A 12,269-nucleotide genomic window follows, 5' to 3' on the forward strand; every position below is an offset into this window, starting at 1 on the left:
ATACAACCGTGTGTGTCGTTTTAAAGATGTATGCCATTTGTGAAAGCATATCTATCTGATCTGTGCTCATCTGTTCATAAACTATGATTTGATTTGCAATTATAACGCGTTTAAATCCATAATGCAAACCTCAAGCTACAGTCCGTCTACACAGTCAGTCCAAGAGGCTTGACTATATGGAGCACTGGGGTGTAACCCTATTACTGCTTTACAGAGCTATTGCGTGTTTAGCTGCGCCATAATAGGCTTGTATACCAGTGACATTGATTAGGTCAAACTTCAAGGGAAAGCACTTCATAAAAAATAATAATATGAAAATACTTTTTTTTTTACCTTAAACTAATGTAGTTGTATATATCAAACAGAAATACTATTCAATGCAAGATGGGATTTAGCAATTCCATTGGGCCGCCATTTTGCACGGAAAGATATCATACCTAGAGTCTACCTTTGTATCGGAGGGGCCATAATAAAACAAGGCCAACCTGTGTGGGCTCCTATTGATTAGAGTTCACAGCATGTACAATTATGTGCCAACAAAACACTCTCTCAAATACTTCCACATGTTCCCTTAAATGTTCCATTCACTGCGTTGGACACATGTATTTTGATACCGTTACAGGTCACTTCTAATAATATAATCCCACCAATCAGCAGCACTCAGAAAAGCTGATTTCGAAGCATAACATTCAAAGAAGCAACCCAATGACAGACTGAGGTGACACCAATAAACGTTTCAATATTCTGTTTATTGAAGACCTTACGCATGTACATTCATATCAGTATTACTTTTACAAGACAACGTAGCAATCCTTACAAGCGCAAAGAAGGGAATGCGATGAGGGACGAAATAAAAACGATAACAAACAACTATTACACTGAAACAGGTTTTCTTTAAATGTCATGTATGGTAAAACTTCTTGAATACCATTTCTTACATACTTGACAACCACAAATAGGCTATATGGAATGCTATATTGTACGAGACGATCAATAACATAACGCACGATTAGCGATAAGGGATCCTCAAACAGGATGCAAATAGTAACATATGTAATTTAATTTTACAAAAAGGTATACACGAGTACAAGGTAAGGAAATGGAAAACATTAAGCACGTTGCAAGGAGCACGTACATTAAGTAGCCAGATAGGCCTTCCATCCTTCCATAATAATAATAATAATAATACTAATAATAGGCCTACTACTACTAATAATAATAATACATTCTTTGTGGAGGTTTGTGTCAAAAAGGTTTAGGGTTGTGTTTGCATTTGATTTGTTAAAAAAATAAAAAAAAATCACCTACAGAAAAAGTGGCCCGCAGAACATTACTTATAGTTATTTCACATCAATAACATGCTGCAAATACATTTCACTGCTATAGCTTACTCATTATACATGACAGGTGATGCATTCGCACTGAATTAAGGGAGCACACAGATAGGCCCATGATTAACATTTCTAAATGTCTACATATTTATTTTTATTATGAGCACCAAGTTTAAGAAAATGCTCTTTCGGGCCCTAAACGTATCATTCCTCCTCCGTTGCAACTTCAGGCGGCTGTCTTGTTTAACCAAGTTGGCCTAAACACGTAGCCTATTCAGACTGGTGAATATTTTCATAACACATCCTGGCGAGTTTATTGTGGAATACACTATTTTTAACGGGCACGATCTGGACGTGGACTTTAATAGCAGCTCCAAACCGTATTCAAACGGTGATCTCACTCAACTAAAGAAATGCAACCCACGCAGGATTCTGTGGTTGTTGTAAAGACAAGTTGAAAGGTAATACAAGTTTAAAAAAATTACATTTAGAAACGTGTTAGCACACGAACAAAGACATGGCAATTCATTTTTTTCCAATGCAGTCATAAAGATTTGGATATAGATTACATTGCGGTTTTAGTCCTGCCTCTCCTCATGCAGACTCACAGACTTCCTGTCCGTGACCGTGAACGTGCCCACAAACAGTGGGTAAACAAATCATGGCTGTGGAAGTTTTAAGAAATCCGGATTGAGATTCTGCTTTATAAGTTCATAGCCTATAAGATAACTTATTGCGTTAATGCGTCTCAAGTCAGGTTTTCTCTATTTTTCTGACTTCCCTGCTATTTTTAGGCCTAATTTTTGAGATTTTACCAAGTGGCCCGCTCCCTCCTCACATTCTCTCACAAAAAAAATGGAACAAAAAGGAAGTTGTCATTATGTGTCACCAAACTGAGCTATTGCATCGACAGCATTTTCCGCGTGGCTTACATGTCTCTTGACAAATAAGGAAAATCGAAGATGTGCATCGTACACAGAAATACACATTCTCACAGCTTTTTGTGCGATTATACCAAACATGGAGGCAGTCTTACTGACATATAGCTTTGAATGTCAGATAGTGGCTTGTTTTTGGGCTTGTGCAGCCCGCACCTTTAAGGAAAAAAGAAAATCATATCAGAAAATGTTTTAATAATCGCCTGCAATGTCAAAACGATTGATAGATGGGTGCATGCATTGAAATTAGACCCAAGGGAGCGTAGAACGCTTAGCTTTTACAGCCCATCGATTCTCCTTCTGCCGCATCTCTAAAAGTAGGCCAAGGCTTGCTCCCTCAGCATGAGTCTCTTCTTCTTCATCCTGCGGTTCTGGAACCAGATCTTCACTTGTTGGTCGCTGAGGTTCAGACGGTCAGAGAGCTCCCTCCGCCTCTGCCTGGTGATGAACTCATTCAGCATGAATTCACCCTCTAGCTCAGCCAGCTGAAGTTTGGAGTACGGTTTACGTTTCTTTCTGGTCCGAGTGTGCATCGGGTACCACGGGGCACCTGGAGGAGAGGGAGGAGGGGGCACACAACGGATTAGTCGCAACAGTTGCAATATCACGGTCACCTCCAAGGTTATAGGAGCCTACGGGGCGTCAGTTGTCCAAGAGAAGCTCGGCTAATTGTCTTGCTGTGGGCTGAGTGAATTAAACATTCATTTGAGCAGTAAACTGGAGAGCAATCGGAAAATTCGACCTCAAAGTCAAATTACAGTTTCATGATAAAGCACTTCCCAAAGATGTCTGCGGCCGCGGAAGTAGACGGTGTTTAGGTCATCTGTGTTTTGCGAAATATCCCATGTAGGGATTCTATTAGGATTCAAAGGACTGACGCCACTGGAAGCTGTAGCTTCCTCCCACAAAGCCAAACTGGATTTGTTTTGGTCTCTGTGTGGACCTATCTGATCGCAATCCCAATCTAAGGACCATCGGAACCCTCCCAATGCTGTGCAATTTTTGATCAAACGTGTTTGTGTTGCATTTTTCAACCCTTTCCATTGGAGACCGCCTGTTTACAGCGGCGTGTGTCACAGGAAGTTTTATTGTTGCAGTTAACGTGATAATTAAGTCGTGCTTGCAAATACCCCTACTTATTTGCGAGTTTCGGAGCATATTAAATGGCTCTTGAGTACACAGCGACAGATATTAATTCTGTTTACGAGTCATTAAAAAGAAAACTCTACCTATACAGTCAACCAAAGCGCCTCTCCTCTTCCAATCACTGCACTAATTTGTTTGTACAAAAGTGCAACAATGCACCAACCATGTCTATGCCTGAAATAAGGTGTGCAAATCCAATGACTGGGCTGATCATTTATTCAAAAGCCAGTGGGCATTATGGCTTGGTGAGGTAATCTGTAACTGTACACAACCACATGGCGCGTGAGGTATTTTAGGGCAACCCCTAGCGGCGTTTACACACCACGCAAGTGCCCTGCAGGCTAATCGAGGTTGTAAGTTGTGCATCAAGGTAACAAGCTCTAATGACGGTGTAGTTGCGCAACTGTACGATATGTGCACGTCTCTTATAAATAATGTGAACGTACGTTTATAATAATGGTGGTTTAAAAAAAAAGAATAACAGCACCCACCTCCGCCTGCGGCTATGTTGCTTGAATGGCTTCCCGGTGACACCAGGGTCTGTGTGTCGCTGGATGGAGGCTTGCTGCCCTCGTTGAGCAGAGAGGAGCTGGAGTCGGACTCCAGTGACTGACAGGATGGCGGGTCTTGCGTTAGCTGCTCGGTCCCATAATCATATTTGGAGAAGGCGGCTGTGCTGCCAATTCCACTGTGCATCCCGTGGTCAGATGTTAATGATGATGTGTCTCTCGCCCTATCCTCTCGTTTGAGGCTGCTGCCACCTGAACAGGTCTCCCTGTTCCCGTTGTTATAATAACATTTACCCTCTTCTGGTCTGCTAATTTCGCACGACCGATTGAAAGAAGGGTTAATAGACACGGGGCTGCTAAAGTAGGATTGAGAGTATCCATTGCACGGCTCCGAAGGATTCCACGGGAGGGAGCAAACATTGTCCCTTCTCGGGTATGAAAGCGACGGTAGCCCCGCCAGTTGTCCCCCTGAGGCTCTAAAATTCGGAAAGTAAAATGTGTCTCCAGTGTGGATGTTTACCAAAGGTCCCACAAACCCTGGATTAAGGAGATTATGCTCGCCCATTTCCGCGGGCCCGACCAACAGCTTCTAGTTTATTGCAATCTGACATTTAACATAGTTAAACCTGGAGGGGCGCCTGATTGGTCATCCTCAAACCACGTGTCCAGGCTAACTTGTGCTACACATGGTACCACCCACTCGGTACATCTCAGACAAAACAAAACATTAACTTGTGTATTACAGAGGTTTATATGCTTTTTAAAATACTATAAACCTTTTATTAAAAATGTAGGCTCTTGTTTTTCTCCACTTGAGTCACAGAGAGTCCAAAAGGAGCCCAGGCTGCTTCTCCTTTTACACTCGTGGAACTGTCCATGGCCTCGTTTAATTTATTTATAAACTGGCAAAAGTTTTTTAAATTCTATTTCTTATGAAAACTATTTTTTTTTCTTGAAGGAGAGGGTGCATAGGACATCTTGGTTTCTAGCAAATTATGGTTGAATTCCATGTCATATAAAGCTGTGATGTCCCAATTTTACAGGCTTGTTTTAAGAAAAGACTGATACTCATTGCCGCACTCTACTCATATTTACAGTAACAGGGTCAGCAGGTGGAAGCCACTGGCTCTGTAAAAGAGGACGATATTCTACAAGGTTACTTTAAGAGGGTATATTTCACATAATATTCCCTAGTACACCTCACATGAACAGTTTTAACAGATACCTCCAATAAACGTTCACAGCCAAACTCTAGTGGGATTGTTATACCTCTCACAATTCTTTTATATGAATTTTACAAGATATCAGAGGGCACTTAAGTGATTCAATCAGCCGAGGCTCTCTCTGCTTTATATCTAGCTAATTAGTTGATTTGTAGATGCAGCTCTGACACTGAACAAATATGTGCTATACCATACTCTAGACATGCCTCTGCTTGGACAAAAAAAAAATCTTTTTAACCCACAAAAAACATTTCAGATACTTTTTGTGCAGAACACTTCGCTATGATGTGCAAAGGATTCTGCCAACAGCTGGCGTAAGGATTTCTAATGTGGTCATCAAACTGCCCAACCATCATCCTTAAACATTTTCTTATGCCTGACCCTTGGCTTTTGTATTCCTCTCCGGGTCTACAGACTCCTCGATTAATTAGAAAAGGAACTTTCCATATTATATCAGCCCAGCAACTGTTTTGCTAACCCCTCTTTCCCTTTATAAATTTATAATTTACCACCACCCCTCCTCTCGACTACATCAGACAAAATCAATTTATGGATCTCAAAAGTTTTCATAACTCAGCAGTGGGGAGATGGTTATGTTTCAATTATGGCAATTAAAAAAAAAAAAGAAAATACGTCAATGACACGTCAACGACAAAAAGAAAATCTACCCACACATCCATCGCCGTCCATCCACTCAAGTTCACGACGCAGAGTCACGGTAGGTTGAACTTGATATTGAACTCAAATATTAATCAAAATGAATAAAAAGTAGAAATAAGAATCTGAAAAAATAGAATAAGCAGCCTGTTAGGCTGTGGCAGCTTAAAAGGAGGACTAACAGCCCGAGTCATAAAAATAATGTGACTATATGCCAGGATGCGCCTCTGATTTAAAAAAAAAAAACATATCGTCTTTCTTTACATAGCACCATTAAAATAAAATAATTGATAAGTGTCCGAATAATGAAAAAAAATAAACAGGCTGATTTAATGAATGAATAATTGATTTTAAATGAGTTAGGGGTATACAGCAGCTTGCACATGCGTGCTGACTGGCGCTGGTTGGCGGCTGCAAATTCGCCAGTGAAGTGTTATGTGAGAACATCAGCATTCATTTAAACATTGGTTTGGGAACGATTTGCAAGTCGGCTGACATTTGATAGCAGTATCTGTCACTTGTGACCATGTAGGCTACCCTATCTAACCCAAAGGCACCGGCCATTGCTCTGGCCTTAAATAGAAAGACAAATATCAAATGTTTAAACTGGTGATGCTCTCAGGGGTCCATTACGGTATCATTCTGTCTCTTGGACTCATTGCCTCTCCTATCCATGCACAGTCTTGCATCTAGTTAGTGAGTCTCGCAATGCAGCACAACATCAATCCAATGTAATATCTTGCGCCTCAGTCTTATGAGGAGCAATGGGGTGTCTTGGTATCGCTTCCCGTGTTATTATAACAGCAACCAAAAGCAAAACAGCACAGTGTGATGTTTACAACAAAATGGCCCGGATGGCCATCCAGTGAGTGAGGAACGTGTATCCCTAAACCGCCACTTTACCTCGGAGAAGGAGGCCATGTGTTGCGCCTCCTTGCCTCGTCTCTCCACGCCTCCGATCCAGCTGTACTCCCACAGATCCGCATTTCACATTCAAACAATTGATCGTCTGTTCATCGTCATCTATAGCTCAGCAATGATGTCACATCTGACCGTAAGCTATAGGCCTTGTGCTCTTATTTAGCAAAATGGAAAAGTGATGTTAAAAAAAGAACTTGGTAAACCGAGCACTGTCAAGGTCACTGTCTAGTACACTGTCTGCTCCATATTGAAATTGCCCTCCTGGAATCCACTGGTCCTGTCCAGACAGGGCAATAGCCTAAACAAAAGGCTTTTCTTCCCTTTTTCTCTTTGATTCTCTGCAGGCAGGTTGCCACAGTTATAGCCTTGTGCAACCCTTTTAAAGCTTTCTTCAAGGAAAACAAACCGCCAAGGGACGCCTAAAGAACCCACAAAAGTGGAACCGTTTAAGTTGAAACGTTTTGCTGATCTTTTCGTTTACAACACACGATATTTCATGCGGCCTTTTTACATTATACTCTGAATAATTCTGGAAAAAATATGTATTCTATTCTTTAATTTTTTTTTAAGGATATGCACCTGGAAAATATCAGATATATCTTATAGGTCTCCTTCAGTTTCCAAAAAAATATAGCACATTTAGTTATTATTCAGTGTTTTTCCAAATTACATATAAGCACATTAAACATTACAAACCAGCACTTATAGTAAAGCCATGCGTCATCTGATTTGAACGTATAACTGAAGTAATAATGCTATAAGCTGCCACAAGGGTATTTGCTCAAGTATTGCATTTTATTTACTAATATTTACATTTTTAATTTTAATTTCTAGACTGAGAAGCGTTATTGTGTTTGTGTGTGTGTGTGTGTGTGTGTGTGTGTGTGTGTATGTGTGTGTGCGTGTGCGTGTGCGTGTGTTCATGTAATCAGAAAAATCAACTGTAAAAAGCTCATGCGCTATGGACTGTATGTACGGTTAACAAATTATGAATTTTTGAACCAAACAAGGCTCACGTCGTCAGTAAGATGGGATCCATTTTTAAAACGCGTCAACACAGTGTGACTTTTCAAAGAACAGTGCCGTTAAATGTGTGGAATATATTCGTACAGCATCATATCTGCAAATACTTATTTAGTCAAATTACATAAGCCTAAATACCTCAAAAACTGACCGTCAAAAACCTCTTTCTATCTTTTGTTTCTTACACTGCTCCGACATGTAATTTTCCTTATCGGACATATTCCGCCAGTAGACCCATCAAATCCCAAAGCAATGCCTTGATTGCATTAAAGTAAAATGAAATGTAAACAACAATGCCATAACAAAACACCTAAAAATCATTAAGACGGCCTTTTGCTGTAGCATTCACTATACACAGGCCTTCAACTTTAACAAACACTTGTACGTCAAAATTATAAGAGTTGTCAACTCCATATTTCAGGAATACTGTCAAAAGCTTAGAAAGAATAACTACTAAAATACTGACTACTAAATAACCTAAATGAGTCATAAGAATGAAACAAGAAATGTACTCAACTGAAGTATTTCCCTAAATGAGAGCCAGTTGCAGCACTTCCTGATATTTTCCTCTGGTCGCCACCAGAGGTTATCAGCCCCCTGTCTCATGTGGCTGGCTGACAGCGGCCTGCAGCTCTGACGCCGCACACACACACACACACACACACAAAAGTAAAGTTTTTATACATTTTACGTTTTCAAGGTAAAATCAGCGGCGGATGAGGGTGCAAAGCGTCTAAAAGCTTTTTGTTTAGTTTATTCTGTGTTTTTATTTGCAAAGAAGTTTATTTATTCTGGGTAGGCCTATTCCTTTTTTCGGCATGTAGCCTTAGTGTTAATCTCGGGCGTGTATGGTGTTTGATTATTTTAGGTGACAACCAGAACAAAAATAACTGAGGAAACTGTATATGTGACAGTTATCACAGTGTATAACAGAAGATAATTCCAGATTTTCTTCTACAAGTGAAGCCATATGAAACTATTTTCAATTTGCGTATAGGGATATTTCTGTATGTATACATTGTGAATGTATAATTTCGAAATACTTCGAAATACATTTAGTCCACATTTTAAAGAAAAAAGTGGCTCTTTATATTACACCAAAACAAGCTTCATTACATTATGTTGGTTGTGATTAGTCATTTTATGTGAAATACATTTAATATAGGCATACTGCTAGAAAACTTTGATACAATTATTATTTCTGCTAATGTTCCTAAACACCAGGAGTTAAAATATAAGCTACAAACTATATTTAAAGCAGGTCTATTTTTCTCTCAACTTAATGCTCTTGCTCGTGCTCTTAACTTTGAAGAAAACTATAACAAAAATAGGTACAAATCACATTATCCATCATATTTCTGTAACTTAGTTTTGTCTGTTCAATGTACAGCGCTTGTTGTGAGCTAAATAGTCCTAAAACAAAGTCCACGTAGGCCTACTGCCATAGAAGAAAACGGCCATACCTTTATCGTTATATTGCGGGCGACGTCGTGTTATCATTTCCTCTCGCTGTGTGGACAGTAGCTGCTTGCTGTGGATTACTGGTGTTGGTGTGAGACGTCAAAAGTCCTACCTGTCCTTCGTGGTCAATAACACACACCTCATGATGAGTGCTTGAAGCCATTGGTGGTTCCAGAGTGCATAAACCAGAGTAACAACTTTTAGGGGACTTCTGAAAAACACAAAACAGAGCCCAAATGTTAATGTAAGGCTCTAGGAGATGGTCAGAAATGCAGGTCAGAGGATTTCGCTACACTTCCCCTTTTTTTATGTATTTATGGCATGTCATTAAGCCTGGCTGTCTAGACAGGGAAATAACACCTTGTTTGCCTACAAACAAACCGCCAGCATTGGTGTCCAGCCCCCTATTTATTATTCACAATCTGCTGTGATGTCAAGGTCAAAGTGACTGCATAGTCATGGTCAAGGGTAAATCAGGAGACCCAGAACTTTCCATAAGGATTGAAAATCCAGGAAGCAGACAAACAACAAGTTGAGGTCTGACGGCTTGGATTCTAATCAACAACCTCAAAAGATCAGAAGAGCTGGAAAAAGTGACCAGAGTCCAGCCAACGACTCGCCTGTAGAGAAATTAGGATAAAAACACATGCCATCTAACTGCGTTGTATATATGCTGTTTTCGAAAATAGCTACAACATTACACATATTAGGCAAACATATTTAGGCCTTAGACGTGAATTATTTTGACTAAAGAGAAAGACAGAGCCAATTAATTTCATCTAAGATACGTGTAAGTTCACTCAACCTGAAATTAAAGTCTTGAGATGGACTAGTTTTAAATATAACATTGAACTTTGATTTTTCTTAGAATAATCTTCTTTAAATCTCATTTTTACACATAATTCCTTTTACTACTTTAATAACTACAACAACAAGAAGCCTAACTTGCATGAGAAAAAGAATCCTTTATGGTTGAAAACACCGGTCGCATGTGCAAAAAAATCTTTCCGCATCCATCCATTAAACTTTGTAAATAATATAGGATAATCTCTTGATAAAACTATAGGGATTCAAACTGCAATGCAGTTTCGGACTGAGCGTGTAATATTAACATCAATTTCGTGTTTAGATTAATAAAATAAGGAGTTCATATGATGACGGAATCAAATGCACCCTCAAGTTCATTGCTTAACTCACCTGTTTATTTTACATCCTGGAACAGTGTTACAGCATGCAGGTCTAAATAAATCCAAGTGCACGGGGTTGAAATACATAATATAGGTATCATGTGCTGTAAAAGTAGGCTACATGTACGCAAGAAAATGCTTTGCCATTTTGCCGGAATTATTCTTAAAATTTTATAATAAAAATAATCAGAAAAATATAGTAGGTTATATTGCAAGGTACATTGGATGGGTAAGGGAAAGTGCTCGATGAACTCTTATAGGGTGCGGGTAATAATGTTCTTATTATTAGACCAACAATAACTAATTTGTATCTGTGGAATATGTCAAGGTCTGAAACTAATATGCTGTGGTCACCCAGTAAATGTTTCTGTGAGAGCTGAAACATAAATCGCTTTTAATTGCCTTTCGGTTTGTTTGGGATTATTCTGAAATTGAACTTCTGCCAATTAACAGGTAAAACATCTTTGGCATTCACTTTGATTAGACCTTGCGGTTGGAGGGCAGGGCGGGATGGGTTCGGAAATATAGTGCGTGAGTTTCTCCTACCCGCCGGCTGTTTCTCTAAACTGCATGTTCCGTTTAAAAGATCAAATCGTGCAAGTCTGAATACATCTTAATATTTCGTTGTGGAATAAGAATGGGTCTAAATATCATGATTCATTTGGTGTTTTCTTAGTTTGGTGTTGGAAAACGCACCCTGCTGCCCACCAACCACGCCTATAATCACTGTGTAACCTCCAGTCGCCATTAACAAGACTCCAGGATGCTTAATTAAGCACTCTACAACATTCACTCCTTATTCGTCCATCAGCTGCTCATAATATGGACTCCGCTTGAAGAGAAAAGACGACAGCAGCAAAAGCTTCTGCAGCCTAATGACCAGGGCTGAAACGAGAGGAAATGCTCCAAGTACGTTTGATTGTCTTGGATATTTAAGCGTTTTCATAATAATCATTTATTTATGAAACACGTTTCCAGTACGTAATTCAACACCACAATACAGTTCACATACCGCATCAAAGTAGAAATTACAGGCTTCACAAGGCGTGTGATCAGCTGCAATGCTACACTAACAAAGACAAAAAAAAACAAAATAAAACGATTGTGCATTTATGTGTAATACTCACTGACTTTTAATGGTTTACAATCATTCCAGTTGCATGACAGAATCCTTCACTGACAAAGGACAACATACAGGTCTTGGGATATTCCAGTTTACAGTTCCGCCATACTAGATAATATGAATTAAATAAAAAGGCATTGCACTATACAGATTAACAACATAAGAGCCTTTGTTTTACCCCAAGTTTAAGAGAACATTCCCACACAGAGGAACAAAGCTTTTGAAATTCAGAAGGAATATTAAAAAAAGAAGAAAATGAGTCTCTTTGAAAGTCCTTTGAGAGCTTTTTTGTTGAAGAAACCTCAGGTTCAACGTGTCATTGCGCCACAAATGATGTCCATGTGGCCATTTTTCTTTCGAAAATGACATCAAACAGTTTCCTTTCCTGTTTTGATCTGCTCATTGTAAGTTTAAGAAATGCCATTAGTCCTTTTGAGAGTTGGCTTGAACACAATAAAAGAAAAACACGCAACACTTCTCTTTGAAATACAGATATCGTTTTAAATATTATATATTTATATATGTACATTCATATAAAACAAATGTGAAGTGAACTTTCAATATTTTCACAGTTTTTAGAGCATTAGCTCGAACTTGAAAACAGGGGGGGTGGTGGCATGGTCAATGGAGATGATAGAAGTTAAATTAAAAAAAAAAAAAACACTGCCAAAATGTTCTTCAGCCACGATTTTCGATGCAAGAGGTAAATATATGGCGTGATGTGTTGGAAGGTATAGGTTGTGGTTTCAA

The 12,269-nt window shown here is 39.2% G+C and overlaps 2 protein-coding genes and 1 long non-coding RNA gene across 3 annotated transcripts in view; all 3 read right to left on the minus strand.

Annotated features, from left to right (window-relative positions):
• Positions 1 to 730: 730 nt before the first annotated feature.
• hoxc12a (homeobox C12a) lies at positions 731 to 4,764 on the minus strand. Its single transcript, XM_034877952.1, has 2 exons — positions 3,907 to 4,764; positions 731 to 2,819 (listed from the first exon to the last, which is right to left on the minus strand). The coding sequence occupies exons 1-2, from the start codon at positions 4,487 to 4,489 to the stop codon at positions 2,581 to 2,583; spliced, it is 822 nt and encodes a 273-aa protein (XP_034733843.1). The 5' UTR covers positions 4,490 to 4,764; the 3' UTR covers positions 731 to 2,580.
• Positions 4,765 to 9,264: 4,500 nt separating this feature from the next.
• The window catches only part of LOC117948357, a 50,601-nt gene continuing 47,596 nt past the window's right edge, over positions 9,265 to 12,269 (minus strand). Inside the window, exon 4 of the long non-coding RNA XR_004657419.1 lies at positions 9,265 to 9,420. This is a non-coding gene — a long non-coding RNA (uncharacterized LOC117948357). The remainder of the gene's footprint in view (positions 9,421 to 12,269) is intronic.
• hoxc13a (homeobox C13a) overlaps positions 11,373 to 12,269 on the minus strand; it is a 4,305-nt gene continuing 3,408 nt past the window's right edge. The window contains exon 2 of the mRNA XM_034877949.1: positions 11,373 to 12,269. This exon is cut by the window's right edge and continues 274 nt beyond it. The gene's annotated coding sequence lies outside the window, so the exon portion shown is untranslated.

This window comes from Etheostoma cragini, chromosome 7 (genome assembly GCF_013103735.1).
Source record: "Etheostoma cragini isolate CJK2018 chromosome 7, CSU_Ecrag_1.0, whole genome shotgun sequence".
In the NCBI taxonomy this organism is placed as follows: domain Eukaryota; kingdom Metazoa; phylum Chordata; class Actinopteri; order Perciformes; family Percidae; genus Etheostoma; species Etheostoma cragini.